Consider the following 21,087-nt stretch of genomic DNA (forward strand, 5'->3'; position numbering starts at 1 on the left):
GAAATGTGAAAGTGAAGTCGCTCAGTTGTGTCCAACCCTCAGCGACCCCATGGACTGCAGCCTTCCAGGCTACTCCGTCCATGGGATTTTCCAGGCAAGTATACTGGAGTGGGGTGCCATTGCCTTCTCTGAAATGCTGTATAAGATAAGATAAATATATAAAAGTATTTTTTAGAGCAGTTTTTGGTTTACAACAAAATTGAGAGGAAGGTACAGAGATTTCCCATACACCCTCTGCCCCTAGACATCACATACATAAGCCTCCCCCACTGTCAACATCATTTAACAGAGTGGTACTTTTTTTTTCTTTTTTTTTTTTTTTTACCAAGGATGAACCTACATTGACACATCATTATCACTTTAAGTTCATAGCTTACTTTAGGGTTCACTGTTGGTATTGTATATTCTATGGGTTTGGACAAATGTATAATGACATGTATTCATTATTATTATATCATATAGAGTGCTATTACTGCCCTAAAAGTCCTCTGTGCTCTGCCTATTCATTCCCAACCCCAACCACTGATCTTTTGTTTCCATAGTTTTGCCAGATAAGCATCTTTTTGCACACATAGACAAACTTGTAAGAAAAGTCTAGCCAAACTATCTGGGTTTAAATCACGATTGTGCTACTTACTTGATAACTTTGGGGCAAATTTTAAAATCTCTCTAGCCTCAGTTTCCACATCTGTGACAGAGGTGATATCAGTACTTATTTCATAGAGTTATGTGAAGTATAAATGAATTGAAATATGTTAAATACTTAGAATAATACCTGGTACCTAATAAACAATCAACTAATTATAGGCTTTAAACTATCTAATACTGTTATTATAGTCAGTATTAAAAAGAAGTGTCAGAATCTCTATAATTGTAGATTTGCCAACTTTATAATTTTGTCAGTTTCCCCCTTTTATAGTTTAAAAATAGACTATATAGTGGACTGTACACCCACTCCAGTGTTCTTGCTGGGAGAATCCCAGGGACGGGGGAGCCTGGTGGGCTGCCATCTCTGGGGTCACACAGAGTCGGACATGACTGAAGTGACTTAGCAGCAGGGGACTGTACTACTGGTGAATTCAGATTTAGCATTGTTATATCTTCTTGGTGAATTGCTCTTTTTATGGTTTCTTGCCTACCCTTGTAGCATCAGTTCAGTTCAGTTCAGTCGCTCAGTCACGTCCGACTCTTTGTGACCCCATGAATCGCAGCACGCCAGGCCTCCCTGTCCATCACCAGCTCCCGGAGTTCACTCAAACTCATGTCCATCGAGTCGGTGATGCCATCCAGTCATCTCATCCTCTGTCGTCCCCTTTTCCTCCTGCCCCCAATCCCTCTCAGCATCAGAGTCTTTTCCAATGAGTCAACTCTTCGCATGAGGTGGCCAAAGTACTGGAGTTTCAGCTCCAGCATCAGTCCTTCCCATGAGCCCCCGGGCACAGTGCCTGACACATAGGCCAGAAGCGAATGCACTACGGTTTCCTCTTCTGATTGGCCCTGCCTTTACATGTTTCCAAATTGCCTCATTATGAAATTAATGTTTTAGAAGAGATAAAATTCACATTAAGTTCTTCTAGGGTTCAGGAATTGTTTGTAGAAGGTAGTATGAGAAACAAGGAAATACAGTAGTTATTGCTAATATTCCCATAAGAATCTAGTAATTCTGTCTGCTTTTTTTTTATCTTAGAATATCCCTCCTCCCTTTCCCCCTTCCTCTCCCCTCCTCCCTCTCCTTTTCTTCCTTCTGCCCTTCCTCCTCCTCCTTGTTTTTCATCAAAGGCCACATTAAAACATTCTAAAAGGATATTAATATTTGGATATCATTTGAGATATTCTGAGGAAAAAAATTTCAGAACATCAAAGAGGAGAAGAAATAATCTGAATTTTAATTTACTGAAATGGAAATCAGAAAAATAAACTGATGAAGAGTCAGCAATTTTACCTGGAAGTTCTTATTTTGATTCAATTTAGGCTTGGAAAGCTTTGTAATAGTATAGGACCAAACCAAAAAAAAAAAAAAAAAATCTAGATTTAGAACGAATAAGGCAATATAATGAAAAAAGGAAGACCTTGACTTTTTTTATACAGATGTTTACAGATTATTTTTTATTTCTCCTCAATCGTGGCACCATTTAGTAGTAATTCTTTTATTAATAGGTGGAGGGAAAATGGGGCAGACTGTGTAGCATATGAAGATATTCCTGTACCCATGTTCACAGCTAACTGATCTAACAGTTGTCTTCAGTTGGCCTCTGAAGTCATGGACAATTTTAAAACTTAAGTTGCCTGCCATGTATTCACAGGCACAAACTCTTCTCTTACTGTAACTTTCTCAGGAGAGATTTAGAATCATAAGAGGCATAGGACTGTTACAGCTGAGAGGATTACCAAGAGCTAGAAGGTAAGCAGCTCAAAGAATTTCATATTTGTTCTGGAGCCACTGCAGAAACCCAGTGAAGATAATGACCTGGCCTAGGGGCATGGGGGTGATCACAGAAGGAAAGGCCCACGCTGGCAAATTTTCATTCAGTTTCCAAGCATCGTTACAAGGATTCCCAAGTTCCTTAACCTTAGAAGAAGTCTTAAAAAGTGTGATTAAACAACTTAAAAAAAAAGAAAAAAAAGGTGGACCAACACCACTAGTCATTACAACTCCATAGTCCATCTCTCAAAATTCCCCTACCCACTTTTCTCTAAAAAGAAGTTCTACCTTTAGAGACAGACCTGTGCAGAAGTCTTTGAGGAAGCTTCTGGAGAAAAGACTCTTCCTGGAGTGAGGTGGAAACAGGCTTTCTGATTGGATGACCAGGGGGTGAGGCGGGAACTCCGCGACCTCGCACGCCAGATCGGGCCCCACCGCCGCGTGCACCGTGTGCCTCTGCTCCGGAGCCGTTGCCTGCACGGTCGCCTTCCTGTTCTGTACCTGGCAAAAGGGCTTTGGCTTTGGTAGCAGAGAGACAGCTGCTACTTCAGGTCTCTTCCACCTCGGCCTGCGGTGGGCAGAGATTGCCATCTTGCCTTTCACATTCACCTCGAGACTCACAGGGTCACAGCGTGGACCACTCTAGTCGCTTCTCCCGCCAGAGACATCCCAGATGGACGCCTCCTATGAAAAACTGTTTTCTCACCTAGACCATAATGAAGACGGGACCCTGGACATCTTTGAGCTTCAGAAAGGCCTGCAGGGTGTAGGGGTCATTCAGGATGGAGGGAAGGTGGGCTTCAGAGGGGCTGAGATCGGAGAGATGGGGCTGAGAATTCTGGAGGAGCCTTGGGCAGAGAAGCCTATGGTCAAATTTACAGGTTCCTAAACTTGATCTGGGCTGCCAGTATAGTTTTCAGGTCAATTACCAATGTTACTGTAGGAAGAATAACAATGTTACTAATAGTCTTCTCAAGCATTTTTCTCAGTTTCCTCCCTGGCTCTAATATGATAATTTAGGAATATAGTAAGGAGTACAATAACTAATCATTATGAAGTGTTCCAAAAGTATCCAGGGAAGGAAAAAGACTTCAAGGCAAGTCCTGAGACAAAATAACTGACTAGAGATGAACTCGGGCTTCTGAATTCAAATTGCTCTCAAGATATTGGATGCAAACTGGTTTTTGGAGTCACCTTGTTCAAGGTACTCACCTGTTATTAGTAGCCTATGAGCATCAACCCCAAGAATGATCCCTCCCCTCTTTAGGGAAGTGGCATAATCACTATGTGTGTGTTTTGAGAGTTGTGTGGTAGTTGAAACTTCTCTAATATTGGACTTTGAAGGAGGACAATCAGTCTGAATGGCTTGTAGTCTTGGGGTCTCACCCAAGCCAATATGTCCTTATAACTTGCTTTAATCATCAGACTTTTAAAAATGAGCTTGGGCATTGTTTGCTTTCCAGATCTTTCCCCCAGCAACCTAGGTTAGAGGATCCTTCTCAGTACGTGATGCCGCATGCATTTCTGTTATTTCCAAGTAACTTTCTGTTTGGAAGTTATTATTGAGTATAATTATTGTTTTCCAATAATATTTGCTCTTTGGATGTTTAACTCAGAAGACTGGGAGATCCATGAGAGGTAAAGATTGGCAAATTCATTTGAAAAATTGGCACTTCATGCTCAAAAAACTGTCAGTTGAGTTCTGTCATGTTAAGATTTGGTAAAACTCTTCTTCTAATAAGCTGTGTGAACTTTGGAAGTCTGTATTTTAATCATCCATTCAGTCATTGATCAGTTGTATTTTGAGCACATTTTATATGCCAAGCACTGTGTCTTGATTTCTTCATTTGTAATATCAGAGGCCTGGACTGCATGTTGTCTATAGACCAGGCCAGTCGAAAATATTCTCTCTGTAAATTGCACTTGGATTTTTATGTTTTTCTTTTTAAACCTATTGCCCTTAATGCCTTTTTAAAGCTTCTCTTGTACTTAGATTTTCAAGTGTGACTTTTATTTATTTATTAGGAATAAACTAACCTTTCATAAGAAATTCTAGATTATGCCATAAACAGGTTCAGTCTTTGAAACACATTTTCTTTATCAAAACAAAAATTTTGTTTGTTTGTTTGTTTGTTGTTGTTCTTGGTAATAGATGGTGTGAGCCATATAAAAAGGCTTTTTGTTGCTGATGAGGGCTTACATATCAAAACTCCAGTGGACTCTGCAGTAACCACATCAGTTCAGTTCAGTTCATTTCAGTCACTCAGTCGTGTCTGACTCTTAGCGACCCTATGGACTGCAGCACGCCAGGACTCCCTGTCCATCACCACCTCCCAGAGTTCACTCAGACTCGCGTCCATTGAGTCAGTGATGCCATCCAACCATCTCATCCTCTGTTGTCCCCTTCTCCTCTCGCTTCAGTCTTTCCCAGCATCAGGGTCTTTTCAAATGAGTCAGCTCTTCGCATCAGGTGGCCAAAGTATTGGAGTTTCAGCTTCAACAGCAGTCCTTCCAATGAACATTCAGGACTGATTTCCTTTAGAATGGACTGGTTGGATGTCCTTGCAGTCCAAAGGACTCTCAATAGTCTTCTCCAACACTACCATTCAAAAGCATAAACTCTTCAGCGCTCAGCTTTCTTTATAGTCCAACTCTCATGTCCCTACATGACTACTAGAAAAACCATAGCCTTGACTGGACAGACCTTTGTTGGCAAAGTAATGTCTCTGCTTCTTAATATGGTGTCTAGGTTGGTCATAACTTTCCTTCCAAGGAGTAAGCGTCTTTTAATTTCACAGCTGCAATCACCATCTGCAGTGATTTTGGAGCCCCCCAAATAAAGTCTGCCACTGTTTCCACTGTTTCCCCATCTATTTGCCATGAAGTGATGGGACTAGATGCCATGATCTTCGTTTTCTGAATGTTGAACTTTAAGCCAACTTTTTCACTCTCCTCTCTCACTTTCATCAAGAGGCTCTTTAGTTCTTCATTTTCTGCCCATAAGGGTGGTGTCATCTGCATATCTGAGGTGATTGAGATTTCTCCTGGCAATCTTGATTCCAGCTGTGCTTCCTCCAGCCCAGTGTTTCTCATGATGTACTGTGCATATACGTTAAATAAGCAGGGTGACAATGTACAGCCTTGACGTGCTCCTTTTCCTATTTGGAACCAGTCTGTTGTTCCATGTCCAGTTCTAACTGTTGCTTCCTGACCTGCGTATAGGTTTCTCCAGAGGCAGGTCAGGTGGTCTGGTATTCCCATCTCTTTCAGAATTTTTCACAGTTTATTGTGATCCACACAGTCAAAGGCTTTGGGATAGTCAATAAAGCAGAAATAGATGTTTTTCTGGAATTCTCCTGCCTTTTCAATGATCCAGCGGATTTTGACAATTTGATCTCTGGTTCCTCTGCCTTTTCTAAAACCAGCTTGAACATCTGGAAGTTCACGGTTCACATATTGTTGAGCCTGGCTTGGATAATTTTGAGCATTACTTTCCTAGCATGTGAGATGAGTGCAATTGTGCAGTAGTTTGAGCATTCTTTGGCAATGCCTTTCTTTGGGATTGGAATGAAAACTGACCTTTTCCAGTCCTGTGGCCACTGCTGAGTTTTCCACATTTGCTGGCATGTTGAGTGCAGCACTTTCACAGCATCATCTTTCAGGATTTGAAATAGCTCACATGGAATTTCATCACCTCCACCAGCTTTGTTCATAGTGATGCTTGCTAAGGCCCACTTGACTTCACATTCCAGGATGTCTGGCTCTAGGTGAGTGATCACACCATAGTGATTCTGGGTCATGAAGATCTTTTTTGTACAGTTCTTCTGTGTATTCTTGCCACCTCTTCTTAACATCTGCTTCTATTAGGTTCACACCATTTCTGTCCTTTATTGAGCCCATCTTTGCATGAAATGTTCCCTTGGTATCTCTCATTTTCTTGAAGAGATCTCTAGTCTTTCCCATTCTGTTGTTTTCCTCTATTTCTTTTCACTGATTGCTGAGGAAGGTTTTTTTTAATCTCTTCTTGCTATTCTTTGGAACTCTGCATTCAGATGGGTATATCTTTCCTTTTCTCCTTTGGTTTTTGCTTCTCTTGTTTTCACAGCTATTTGTAAGGCCCCCTCAGACAGCCATTTTGCTTTTTTTTGCATTTCTTTTTCTTGGGGGTGTCACAAACCTCTGTCCATAGTTCATCAGGTACTCTATCAGATCTAGTCCCTTAAATCTGTTTCTCACTTCCAATGTATAACTGTTAGGGATTTGATTTAGGTCATACCTGAATGGTCTAGTGAGTTCTAAGGAGTTCATGATTTGAGCCACAGCCACAGTCAGCTCCCGGTGTTGTTTTTGCTGACTTTGTGACCATCTGGTGATGTCCATGTGTAGAGTCTTCTCTTGCATTGTTGGAAGAGGGTGTTTTTTATGACCAGTGCATTCTCTTCGCAGAACTCTATTAGCCTTTGCCCTGCTTCATTCCATATTCCAAGGCTAAATTTGCCTGTTACTCCAGGTGTTTCTTGACTCCTACGTTTGCATTCCAGTCCCCTATAATGAAAAGGACATCTTTTTTTGGTGTTAATTCTAGAAGGTATTGTAGGTCTTCATAGAACTGTTCAACTTTAGCTTCTGGGGCTGTTCAACTTCAGCATTACTGGTCGGGGCATAGACTTGGATTACCATGATATTGAATGGCTTGCCTTGGAAACAAGCAGAGATCATTTTTGGCATTTTTGAGATTGCATCTAAGTACTGCATTTCAGACCCTTTTGTTGACTATGATGGTTAATACATTTCTTCTAAGGCATTCTTGCTCATAGTAGTATATATAATGCTCATCTGAGTTAAATTCACCCAGTGCAGTCCATTTTAGTTCACTGATTCCTAAAATGTCAGTGTTCACTCTTGCCATCTCCTGTTTTTTCACCTCCAATTTGCCTTGATTCATGGACCTCACATTCCAGGTTCCTATGCAATATTGCTCTTTACAGCAATACAGTAACCACACAAAACCTTTTATTTCAGGGAATGCTATCTCTGGTGACAGTCCAAGAAGCTAAATAATGACTTCGGTAACAGCCCCAAATGGCCAGGAATTGATTGATCACTGACAGTTTCCCCTATTTTTGTCCCTGCTTCCAATTTAGGACCAACCAGAGAGAGCTAAATATGTCCCCCAACCAATCTCACAGGGTGACCCACTTAAATCCAGAAGTTTTCCCAGGCCAGCAGTCTCCAGTCAGGGCACACTGGGAAACTCCTTTTTTCCTACTATAAAGTTTCTCACTCTTCTTCCTGCCTTTGAGCCAAGACACAAGTGCAAATCTCAGTGTATGTATTGAGTAGTCAGAAAATAATTTCTAGATGAAAATCATCCTTAATCTAATTTTGAAAGTAATTAAAGATTAATAATTATTTTTTAGTGACAATAAAATGTATTTGCTTTTAAAATGTAATGATTGGTGGCATTTGAATCAAGACTATTTAGGTTGCAGATAAGAGAATTCTACTGATACTAGTTTAAACAAAAAAGACCAGAATTCTTTGTAGATACCCTTTATTAGTTTGAGGAAGCACTACTCAGAGTTTGTAGTTTGCTCAGAATTTTTAGTCATAATGATGTAGAATCCATCAAAAATTTTTCCACATTTACTAGGGTGATCATGACTTTTTTATTCTGTTACTGTGGTAAATTATAATATTAAAAAAAAACAAACATGTTAACCTAACCCTACATTACTGGTATACATTTATCTTTTGTATATATGTGTGTCCATATCTAGTGTTATGTGTATACATACTATAGTATTATATGTGAATATATAGTATCCATCTTGTGTTGTATTCATATAATTATATACATAGTATACATATTATATTATTGTGTCCATATACATTGGAAAAGACCCTGATGCTGGGAGAGACTGGGGGCAGGAGGAGAAAGGGATGACAGAGGATGAGATGGCTGGATGGCATCACCAACTCTATGGACATGAGTTTGGGTAAACTCCAGGAGTTGGTGATGGACAGGGAGGCCTGGCATGCGGAGATTCATGGGGTCGTAAATAGTCAGACATGACTGAGCGACTGAACTGAACTGAACATTTTATATATATATATATATATATAGTGTGTATGTATATTATTGTTTGTGAAATAATATTTCTCAAAACAAATGATTTTTCTTGATAGAGACAGTTTGATATCACAGCTTTTTATAAGGATTATCTTTAGGAAGAAGTCATGTAATTTTGGAAATTCAAAGGGAAAAAGACTATTTTAAACATTTAAATTTAGGTCAAGATTTTGTCTTCTATCTTAGAATTTATAAAATACATTTCTTAATAGGAAAATAGCCAATTTGCTTAAAGTTTTTGTACAAAAAATTCAGTATTTTTAACTCATATAAAATATCTCTAATTTTTTTCTTTTTTATAGAAAATTTTCACTACTGGTGATGTCAACAAAGATGGGAAGCTGGATTTTGAAGAATTTATGAAGTACCTTAAAGACCATGAGAAAAAAATGAAATTGGCATTTAGGAGTTTGGACAAAAATAATGATGGTTTGTCTTTATTTTCTGTTTATCAACAGCTATGAAGAAGCACTTCTATGCTTCCAAAAGTTTAAAAGAATGTATATTTTAGTCTGTCTTTTTTAGATGATAATTATTGCTTGTGCTAACATTTGTTTTTCTTGGGGCTTCCCTGGTGGCTCAGAGGGTATATGATTTTTATATAGAATGTTTTTAGTGGGGAAAAGTTATATGTAGTTTTGTCCAATGAATCATAAACTGTGAGTAGGGCCTTTTGTAAAATATTAATTATGGAACCTTATACTGATTTGACTTAAAGTTATGGTTTAAAAATAACAATTATGTTTTCTTGCTCTCTGAGCAAGATTTATTTTTATTCATACTAAGCACAAGTGTTTCCCTGGAGAAGAAAATGGCAACCCACTCCAGTATTCTTGCCTGGAGAACCCCATGGATGGAGGAGCCTGGTGGGCTATGGTCCACGGGGTTGCAAAGAGTCAGACACGACTGAGTGACTTCACTTTCACAAGTGTTTTATATTCTAAACTTTAAACAACTTTAAGATTATCTTATATTTGATAAGTCTTTTTGAAAGAATTACCTGTGATCAGAGAAGATACTCTGATTATGAAAGTTAGAAAAGAAAATAGCAGATAGATATTTAAATATATACCTTCTGATTGGGATTATGGTTTTTCTATTTATTAATAGCTTGGAGTTAGAGTCCCAGTCATGTAGAGCAAAAAGCAAGGGCCACAGTAGGAGAAAGGAAGCAGCTCAAACCCTTATCACCAGAGGCAACCTTTGATAAGAAGAGGGAGTTTATTTTAAAAATATATAATGTAGCCTCAGACCCCTCCCCATGCATAAGTGGTTGAGGCCATTCCATTCACAGATTTATTATTCAAGAAACAAGTTAAAAAAATAAACAGAAAATATGGTTCATACCAGGGTAGGCAAACTTTTTTTTTTTTTAATAAAAGGCCAGATAGGAAATATTTAGCCTAGTGAGCCATATGATCTCAGTTGCAGGCACTCATCTCTGTTGTCACCCTGCAGAAACAGCCTAGATAATATGTAAATGAGTGGGCATAGCTGTGTACCAATAAAACTTTATTTGTAAAAGCAGGCAACTGGCCTTATTTGGCCAGAAGGTTATAGTTTGCTGAAAAGTGAAAGTGAAAATCTCTCAGTCGTGTACAACTCTTTGCAACCCCATCGACTATGTGTGTGTTAGTCTCTCAGTCGTGTCTAACTCTTTGCAACCCCATGGACTGTAGCCCACCAGTCTCCTTTGTCCATGGGATTCTCCAGGCGAGAATACTGGAGTGCATAGCAGTTCCCTTCTCCAGAAGATCTTCCCAACCCAGGGATCGAACCCAGGTCTCCTGCATTGCAGGCAGATTCTTTACCAGCTGAGCCACCAGGGAAGCCCGAAATGAGTCACTCAATCAAGTCCGATTCTTTGTGACCCCCAAGGTCTATAGAGTCCATGGAATTCTCCAGGTCAGAATACTGGAATGGGTAGCTGTTCCCTTCTCCAGGGGTCTTCCAAACCCAGGGATCGAACCCAGGTCTCCTGCATTGCAGGCAGATTCTTTGCCAGCTGAGCCAAAAGGGAAGCGCAAGAATACTGGAGAGGGGAGCCTATTTCTTCTCCAGCAGATCTTCCCCACCCAGGAGTCGAACCGGTGTTTCCTGCGTTGCAGGTGGATTCTTCACCAACTGAGCCACCAGCAAAGCCCTGGTTTATACTGAACCTTAACTTTAGTTAGATTCAAGGCAAGTTCCTTCAAACAAACTACTAAATCCTTTGAATGGTTTTGATGATTGTTCAAATCTGTGACTCTCAGCTAGGAAGAACTGAGTTTGTGGTGGAAAGTAGTACTGTTAGAACATTTATTAGCACCCATAAACCTTACATTGTATGCCCCAAGTCTACCTTAGTCTAATCTTATAGCAAAATTCAGTTCTTACAGTCAACTTAGTTTCTTCCCACAAACTTTCATCCCACCCTGAACTCTCTGCATAGAAAGGACTGTCTATATAGTGTTAGGTCAGGCAGTTCCTGGGAGATGGAGCTAACTAAGGATCATCTCCAGATAAGTAGAGGCTGATCATCCAGTGTGTATGGTGTGCACATATCAATGGTTAATTTCAGAAAGTTCTAAATGAACCAGAAGAAATAAAGGTGAAGTATTTCTATTTTAGTTTTTAATTGAAGTATAGTTGACTTACAATGTTGTATTAATGGTGAAACTTATGATACATTTGTAGTAGAACAAACAGTTTCCTCTCAATTTATCTTGTTTGTATATTTAAAAACACTTTCCCATTACAGGTTCATATTTGTGTTTATTAGACTTTCATAAAGGAAACTGGGACTTCCCTAGTGGCTCACTGATAAAGAATGTGCCTGCCAATACAGGAGGCACGAGTTTGATCCCTGGGTTGGGAAGATTCCCTGGAGAAGGCAGTGGCAACTCACTCCAGTATTCTTGCCTGGGAAATCCATGGACAGGGGAATCTGGCAGGCTGTAGTCCATTGGCTTGCAAAAGAGTTAGACACAACTTAGCGATTAACCAACAACAAAGGAAAGCATATATAATCTATCCTAATTATTCATGAATTCTGTATTTGAGAATTTGTCTACTTGATAAAATTTAACTCCAGAAGTAACCCCCAAATTATACTCACAGTACTTTTGCAGTCATTCATGGGTTTGCATAGAGAAGCCACAAGCTTCATTTGCTTGGTGAGCACATCTCTAGCTGAGACAGAATAAGATGATGCTCTGCTTCCCTGTTGTAGCTTTTGTACTGTAAATAAGTCCTTCTGCAGCCTATTTGGTGCCATGTCTTTTGCATTTTTGTGTTTTTTTTGTTAATGGTTTCACTATTTACAATGGCTACCAAGAGCAGTGCTGAAATGTTGATGTGCATTCCTAAATGTGGGAAGGCTGTGAAGTGTCTTTGGAGAAAAATATATGTGTCAAAACACTTTACTCAGACAAGAGTTATAGTGCTGTTGACCATGAGCTCACTGTTGATGAGTCAGCATTAACTTATATATCTTAATATGTTAATAACATATATATATAACAAGGTGAATTTAAACAGAAACACACAGCAAACAAGTTTTTGTATTAATCAGTTGATGAGAAAACGAGAGGCTTACAGGAACCTAACCCCATATTTACCTTAGGAACAATGGTTCCGCTTCCCTTAATTCTGTGTTCACAGTGACCTTATAGGAAGTAACCAGTGCGAATAATGAAAATCAACTGTATTTCTTTGAGAGGGCAATTATAAAGGTGATTATTCAGAATGGTGTTGGAAGACTTTCATTGCTGAAAAGGCTGACTGTTTCTGAAAGCCTCTGGCTGTCCAGATTCTCATGCTGCTCCTTTCTTCTCCCTAGAAAGTTCTCTCCCAATCCTGTCATCCCTTCAAAGTCCTTCTCTTAAGTGCAGTCTTTTCCTCTCACCACTAACAGTAATTTTTGTCTTCCTCTTTTCCTAGAGAACTTTGCTATTAATCCTGGTTTGGCATCAGACCCTCTCTTGTTTTGTTTCATCCTTTTCTATTCATACTAGTCTTAGGATCATCATGAGTCTGTGAACTGCTTCAGGGAAATGCAGTCTTACAATTTACTGCTTGTATTTTCTCTTTCTTCTTCTCTATTTCTTCTTTCCACAGCATGCTCTAATTGCTCTCATCATAATAATTTTCCTTCTTCCATCATCCTGCTATCCGTGCTTTCTTCATTTTTATTGCTAGATCTCTCAAAAGAATATTTCACACTCTTTGGCTTCATTTAGTCATTTTTCTACTTTCTTTTAACTCAGTGCAATACATCTTTATGCATAATAAATGCTTCATCATTTAATAAATGTATACTTTATATTTAAGAGATCCTACCTTAACTGAATTTACTTCAAAATTTGAGTGTCTTGATTTGCACTTCAGTTCTGTTTCTTCTTAATGTGGTTTCTTTGTAGGGCCATGTAAGCTCAGTTTCTTCTTTTGATGGAATCATTATTTACCTACAAGGCTGTTATGATTTTTGAATGAAATAATATATGTGTACTTATTTAATATATTTGTTAAAATTTGAGTTGGTGTGCAGTATGTATTTAAGCAAATCTGTAACTCATCTAAATTCATAATATTACCTTAATCAGTTCAAGGCTTTCCCTTATAAAGTAAGGGATTTGAAAGTCATATTTCTAAGGTCCTTGTCAGTTCTGAGTTTATAATTTTTATTTTTTAAAGGAAAAATTGAGGCTTCTGAAATTGTCCAGTCTCTCCAGATACTAGGTCTAACTATTTCTGAACAACAAGCAGAATTGATTCTTCAAAGGTAAGCTCTTCATGTATTGACAACTGTTTTTTTTTTTTTTAATTTTAATATCCTGTGTTAGAGATCTACATTTGTAAGCATGGCTTAAAACAATTCTCTGCACCTTGTCATTCCTCACAATATCTTTCCCCGCTTTCCTCCCTTTTCATTTTGTGTGTGCTCATGCACCTAACGTGTAGGAATGAGAAAACTCTCCCAAGGCCTCCAGGACTGGTGGCATGACAGGAAGGTGCTAAATCTCTACAGAAGGAGCCTACAAGTTTTAGTGCTATCTTGTTTCCTATTTGGTTTCTAGTGTGACAGTAGAACTCATTGTTTCAAGATGAGGAGTCAAGCAAATGCATCACTTCTTTATCTTATGCATGACATGACTGGATAAGAGAGAAATCCCAAAGGTCTCCTCACTGACTGACAAAGAAACTGATTTCAAAAGAACAAACAAATCGAATAAAAAAATGGCAGAAAAACTGAACAGACATTTTTCCAAGAAAGATATACAGGTGGCCAACAGGAGCATGAAAAAGTGCTCAACATTGCTAATCATCCAAGAAATGCAAATCAGAACTACAGTGAGATAGCACCTCACACCTGTGAGAATGACCATCGTCAAAAAGACCACAAATAAAGAACGCTGATGAGGACATGGAGAAAAGGGAACCCTTGTACTTTGTTGGTGGGAGTATAACTTGATGTAGCCACTGTGGAACACAGTATGCAGGTTCCTCAAAAAACTAAAAATAGAACTCTTTGATCCAGCAATTTCACTCTGGGTATATATCAAAAAAAAAAAAAAAAATGAAAAGACTATTTCAAAAGATGCATGCACCCAGAATTCATAGCAGCACCATTTATAATAGTCAAAAAGAAGCAACCTAAGTGTCCATCAACAGAGGAATGGATAAAGAAGACGTGGTAGATATATACAATGGAATATTACTCAGCCATAAAAAAGGGTGAAATTTTCCCATTTGCAACAACATGGATGGACTTAGAGGGATTATGTTTAGTGAAATAAGTCAGACAAAGACAGATAAATACTGTAGATTATCACTTATATGTGGAATCTAAAGAACTAGTGAACAGACTGGTGAAACAGACTCAGAGTGAACAAACCCGTGGTTACTAAGCAGGAGACGAAAGTGGGGAGAGCAAGATAGGGAGACAAGAGGTGCAAAGTACTATGTGTAAAATAAATAGGCTTCAAGGATATATTGTGCAGCACAGGGAATAAAGCCAATATTTTATGACCACTATAAGTGGAGTATAGTCTATAAAAATTTTGAAGCACTGTTGTACACCTGGAACTAATATAGTATAAATCAGTTGTACCTTGATTTTTTTAAAAAAGAGAAAATATCCCCCCAACACACATAAAAAGAAATACCTATTTCTTTCAGAAAATAGAGATACAGTTTGAACATTGTTAACCAGGGCAGTCAGATTTAGTGTGTTATTTCACAGGATAGAGTGATAATTTCTGAAGTCTAAGCGTCCTTGAAAGCTTTTTTGTTACAAATGCAGTACAGGGACCAATTAAAAAAAAAGTGTAACAGAAAATAGAAAAGGATAGTTACATTATATTAGTATTCTTGTCAGTGTTTTCAGTCTTCAACAGTACCTGAAAAGTTTCTTCCAAATGGCTGTATTGTCACGTTTATCTCCTTTTGTATCTGGTAGCATTTTCCTCCCTTCTGTCTATTCAGAATTTCCTCTGCAAGCAGCTGCTTAATAGGAAGGCCCAAATCTCAGAGCTATCCATTGGCATCACTTTTGTTAACATTGGATTGGAAAGGCTTTCCTGAAGAAATGTAAAGCTAAAACATGAAAAGGAGATAAACAGCATTTTAAAAATTTTAATTTTTGGCCTCGCTGTGTGGTGTGTGGTTTCCCAACCAGGGATCCAACCTGTGCCCCTTGCAGTGGAAGTATGGAGTCCTACCCATTGGACCACCAGGGAAGGCCCTTAAATAGCATTTTGAGAGTGGAATATGTAATATTCTTCCCCAAAGCCACATTTTTGCAGGAAACTGAGAGTATTTCTCTGATTTGCTGGCCAGAAATCCTATTCCTATATTCCTTTTGATAGCTTTAGGACCAATGCAAATTCCAGCCTAAGCTCCAGAATAAATCACAGGTAATATAGAGGGTGGATTTTTAAATGATGCTATATAATTGTATATATAAATATTTTATGACAACCTTATTGATAAGTAGTTTACATACAAAAAATTCATTCTTTTAAAGTTTACAGGTCACTGGTTTTTACTATTTTCAGGTAGTTGTGCAACCATCACCATTATCTAATTTTGGAACATTTTCATCAACCCCCAGAGTAACTCTGTATTCACTAGCAGTCATTCCTTACTCCTCACCCTGCAAGCTCCCAGCAGCCACTGATCTACTTTGTCTGTTCTGGACATTCATAAAAAAGTGGAATCATTCAGCATGTGGCATTTGTGTCTAGCTTTTGTCACTTAGCGTGTTTTCAAGCTTCATCCATGTTGTAGCATGCATCACTATTTCCTTCCTTTTTTAGACCAAGTTGTACTCCATTTTATATATATATTTATTTATCCATTCATCAACAGATGGACATTCGGGCTGCTTCCACTTCCAATATTTGTTGCTTCCAATATTCAGCTATCATGAATATTGCTGCTATGAATATTTGTGCACACAGTTTTATGTGAACTTGTTTATAATTCTCTTGGGTATATACCTAGTGAAGAATCGCTGGGTCATATGGTAACTCTGTGTTCAACTGCTTGAAGAACCAACCGACTGCTTTCCATAGTGACTGCACCATTTTACAATCCCAGCAGCAGTGTGTGCAGGGCCTGAATTTCTCCACATCTTCCCTGACATTATTTTCCGTCTTTTGATTTTAACCATGGGTATGTGGTTATGAAGTGGTATCTCATCATGGTTTTGTTGTTTCCCCAGTGGCTAATGTATATTCTTTTGCACTGTTAGGCTATTACTATTATTATTAGCATTTATACTTTTTCAGTACAAATTTTAGAATATGTTTGGATTAGAAAAGAAGCTCAATTTTCCCTTTTACGAGACTTCTTTGTTACTCGCACAAAACACTTTACTTCTGAAGCTTCTGGTCACCAAATATGTGGGTTTTCCCCCCACAACAGGCAGTTCTCGGCGATGCCAGCTGCATGTCATTCTGGGTAATTCAGTTCTAACTTTGTCGACCTGGAGGTAGTGGCAGATCCCACAAGTTCAGGGCTTGGTTTCACAAGACTGCTGTCCACTTCAGGTGCCAGTCACAAGGAGTAGGCGGTCCCTAGGTTACCCACATATTCTGTCTGACTTGGCTACAGATCAGAGGCTCCCATGACCTTCTCCCCACTGGGTTCAGTTACTTGCCAGACGGGTTCACAGAACTTGGGGAAATGTGTACTTGTGTTTATCAGTTTATGAAAGAATATTATAAAGGATACAGGTGAACAGCCAATAAAAAGATACATACAAGAGGAGGTCTGGGAGGGTCCCGAGCACAGGAGTTGGGATATGTCACCCTGCTGGTGTATGGATGTGTTTATTAACCAGAAGCTCCCTCAATCTTATACTGTTGGGATTTTTATGGAGGCTTCTTCACATAGGCATGATCAGTTATTAACTCCATTTTCAGTCCCTTTCCCCTCTCTGGATAATTGGGGGCTGGGGTTGGGAGGAAGGGGCTGAAAATTCCAAGCTTCTGATCATGGCTTAGTTTTTCTGATGACCATTCCTCATCCAGGTGCCCAGCCAGAGTTGCCTCATTAGAACAAGAGATGCCCTAGAGCTTGTATCACTTATCAACTAGAAGGGCTGTAGGGACTCTGAGGCAGGATCAGTGAACAGAGACCAAATTATACATTTTCTCTTATCTCACAATTGTGTTTTCAGTAGTATAAATCACAGATTTCCCCTTGAGGGCTCAGCCATCAATGTGACTCACAGACCTCCAAATGTCAGTTTCTTTTCTGCCATTTCACTGTCTCTTACCATTTCCAAGACTGATTTCATTGAAAAGAAATGTGAAAGGTGCTGTTTGAAACAGCTGTGGCTGAATCATCAGAGTATGAGACAGGAACCATAGCCTATTGAAATATAGCCTCCTAGTTCTTTTTCAGTAGAAGATATGGTGGGGAGTAGCTGAAATAGGTGTCTCTCCCAAATATGTATGCTTCATGTATCTTTATCTTCTGCCCCAAGTAAAAAAGCCACTTTCCTTTTAGGGTCTCATCTCCATCCATCTTTCCTCTCATTTCCTTACCTCTAGTTCCCTCTCTACATCTATTGAGGACATTGGCACTTGTCAAATGGTCATTTTCTCTTTGTCCAAAGTCCTAGGAAACCGCGGTATTCATGCTGGTGGTTCCCCTTACTTTCTAGCATTAATGTTCCTCACCTTCCTCAACACCTGAGCCTTTTATTCCATTTTGCTTCGGTAGCAATTGTATCATCTCGAATTGTATCATAACTTGAAGCTGCTCCTCCTCCGAAGTCTTAAATACCTGTATCCTACCTTATGACCCTTCTTCCTCTAGATTCTACACTGTCTTGCTCCTCTGGTTACTTGCATTTTGACTTACAGACCTCTGGCCCCTTCATTTCCACCAGTTCATCAATCTTCTCTTGATTCTTTCACCATTCCTACTTGCTTTCTCCCAATCCTGAACTGTCCTCTCAATTGTTCTCTTTGCGCCAGCATTTGGACTATGAAGTATTTCCAGAGAAAAATGAAGCTGTACAGATCCAGGAATAACCAAGACATTCTTGGAGAGCTATAAGGAGCTGGGGGCCTGCTCCATCAGATTATCAAGAGTTGTTATAAGCTATAACTAAGATATAGTGAGTAGTGTTGCTACACAGATAGACAAATTGACAAATGGAACTTACCCTCCCAGTAACAGATGCATCCATGTTTGGGATTTGTCACATGAGAGAAGTAGCTTTGCAAATCCCTTTGAAAAGAAGAGACTATGCAATAAATGGTACTGCTGCTTCTGGTTATCCATGCAGACAGAAATACAGTTGGATACCTGCCTTACGCCATGCATAGAAATCACAGAAACAGAAGGCAAATTATGGTTACCAAAGGGGAAAGGGTAAGGGGAGGGATAAATTAGGAGTATGGGATTAACAGATACAAACTACTAAACATAAAATAGATAAGCAACAAGGATTTACTGTATACCACAGGAAACTATATTCAGTATCTTGTAATAACCTGTAACAGAAAATAATCTGAAATATATACAACTGAGTCTCTTTGCTATATACCTGAAACTAGCATAATATTGTAAATCAACTATATTTCAATTTAAAAAAATCAAACTAAATGTGTAATACCTCTAAGGGAAAAATAAGCAGATGTCTATATCTCAGTATAGGGAAGGGTTTATTTTAAAAAACACAGAAGTCAATAACCATAAATGAAAAGATTGATAAATTCAGCTATATTAAAATTAAGAGCATCTAGGAGATCAGACCAGTCAATCCTAAAGGAAATCAACCCTGAACAGTCATTAGAAGGACTGATGCTGAAGCTGAAGATCCAATATTTTGGCCACCTGTTGCAAAAAGCTGACTTATTTGAAAAGACCATGATGCTGGGAAAGAGTGAAGGCAAAGGAAAAGGGGGTGGCAGAGGATGAGATGGTTAGATAGCATCACTGACTCAATGGACATTAATTTGAGCAAACTCTGGGAGATAGTGGAGGACAGAGGAGCCTGGCATGCCACAGTCCACGGGGTCACAAAGAGTTGGACATAAATTTAGCGACTGAACAGCAACAATAATTCATGGATACTATAAATAAAGTGAAAAGATAAAGTACTTGCTAATTTATAACTTGAAGGATTAAATCAATTATATAAAAAACTATATACATTTAAGAAAAGGACACAGCCCATTAGAAAAATGGGCAAAAGATATGAACAAGCATTTCACAAGAAGAAAAAAATGAATAGCAGGTGAATAGGATAAATTGGTCAACTGCATTAGTAATTTGAAGAGAAATACAGTTTAAACCCACCGTGGGACTATCTTAAGTTTGTTGACACTGAGGGTTCTGTGGCTATAAGCTAGAGTTTGAAATTCATTTATTCATTTAGTTAGTAATTTGCTCTGTGCCAGGCACTGTTTTAGACACTTTGGCCATATCAGTGAATAAATAAACATCCTTGCCTTGTAGAGGATGTTTGCATGTGGAGCGTTGAGGGGTAGGATCAGACAAGCAATTGCATTAAAATGGAAAATAGTACTAAAAATAGAGTAATAAATATGGCAACCCTGAAGAATAATGTTATAAACATCAGTAGTAACTAGGACTTAGGCAAATATGAAATGTTAATACCTGTGTGCTAGAACAAGTGAAAATTTAAGTGTAATTTCATGTACGCAGATCAAAGTTAAAAATGGAGCTGGGAAATATCAAAAATATATGAAAATAGAATTGTATTTGTCTGATGTCTTTTATGCATCACTTTCACACAATTCATAGAATAAATAAAAAAGGAGATGCTTAAGCTTTTTTTTTCATTAATTAAACAAATAATTGAGCACATTCTTTTTGCTGACCACTTTATGTCCAGGGTCTCACAGTAGTGAACAAAACAGTCAAAATCCTGGGCAGTTTAGAGTCACTTTTAGGGAAAAAAAAACAGGTACAAATGACATTATTGCCAAGAAACTTCTAAAACAAGCAAAAAGTTAATGAAAAATATTCAAAGCTACAATATATTAACTATAAATACTGAAGATAAGGTACTAGGATTTCTTAAGACTCAAAAGGCCGAATCACCAAGTTTGATTTTTTAAAAATTCTGTTTCTTTTTAATTGATTGATGGTTGCTTTACAATAGATTTTTTAAATATATAATCACTGCTAGTTTCTTAGCATAGAGAAAACTGGAGAAGAAAATTGATAGCGTATATTGAGTATATTCCAAAGTTACATCCAAATGTTAAAATAGAACATTAAGAACTATCTTCCTGAGCCAGTGTAAGAAAAATGAATCATTAGTTTATTCATTACTACCCCCCAATTTTTTTTTAATTTTTGAAAATTTATTTTAATCGGAGGCTAATTACAATATTGTGGTGGTTTATTGCCATATAGTCACATTAATCTTCCATGGACTACACCCCAGTTTTATCTTTGTTAGCTCATTGGCTTGGAGTTTGATGGAGCACCAAAAGTAGCTTTTAGTGAGATCTATAAATTTGGAGTCCTTTTTATTTAAAATGGTTAAAACTAACAGATCATCAAATGCTTGTTGTCATTTGCCATTTCCAAAAACCTTAGAAGAATATTAAGTTGGAAGAAAAATTGTCATTCTGCAACATGGCCAATAATGTTATTTTTATTTAAAAATTATATTTTATTTTTTAACCAGCTTCGTTTTGCTTTCAGCATTGATGCCGATGGGACAATGACAGTGGACTGGAATGAATGGCGAGACTACTTCTTATTTAACCCCGTTACAGATATTGAGGAAATCATCCGTTTCTGGAAACATTCTACTGTGAGTCCATTTTATGTATTAATTGTCAGTTATTTGGAGCTGTAAACCATTGGTATAGTTATCATCCAGGAGTACTCTGCAGCACTTGTGGGTCAGGTGCCTAAGTCTCTGTAGCTAGCTCATTGACTTACAAGAATTCTACATCCTCTGTTAGGTGTGGGGACTTGCCTGGTGGCTCAGACGGTAAAGCATCTGCCTACAATGCGGGAGACCTGGGTTCCATCTCTGGGTCGGAAAGAT

General features: G+C 38.4%; 1 protein-coding gene across 2 annotated transcripts in view; it reads left to right on the top strand.

The window, feature by feature from the left end:
- LOC120856762 (calcium-binding mitochondrial carrier protein SCaMC-1) overlaps positions 1-21,087 on the top strand; it is a 57,554-nt gene that overhangs the window by 2,751 nt on the left and 33,716 nt on the right. Inside the window, exons 1-4 of one of the 2 annotated variants that reach the window (XM_040232182.1) lie at positions 1,745-3,215; positions 8,858-8,984; positions 13,230-13,317; positions 20,736-20,847. In XM_040232182.1, the coding sequence (XP_040088116.1) occupies positions 3,096-3,215; positions 8,858-8,984; positions 13,230-13,317; positions 20,736-20,847 (447 nt within the window). In that variant the 5' untranslated portion in view covers positions 1,745-3,095. Of the gene's footprint in view, positions 1-1,744; positions 3,216-8,857; positions 8,985-13,229; positions 13,318-20,735; positions 20,848-21,087 lie in introns of those variants that run through there. The other variant, XM_040232181.1, reaches the window with a different exon arrangement.

The sequence above is a fragment of the Oryx dammah genome, unplaced genomic scaffold, assembly GCF_014754425.2.
Source record: "Oryx dammah isolate SB20612 unplaced genomic scaffold, SCBI_Odam_1.1 HiC_scaffold_28, whole genome shotgun sequence".
Lineage (NCBI taxonomy): Eukaryota > Metazoa > Chordata > Mammalia > Artiodactyla > Bovidae > Oryx > Oryx dammah.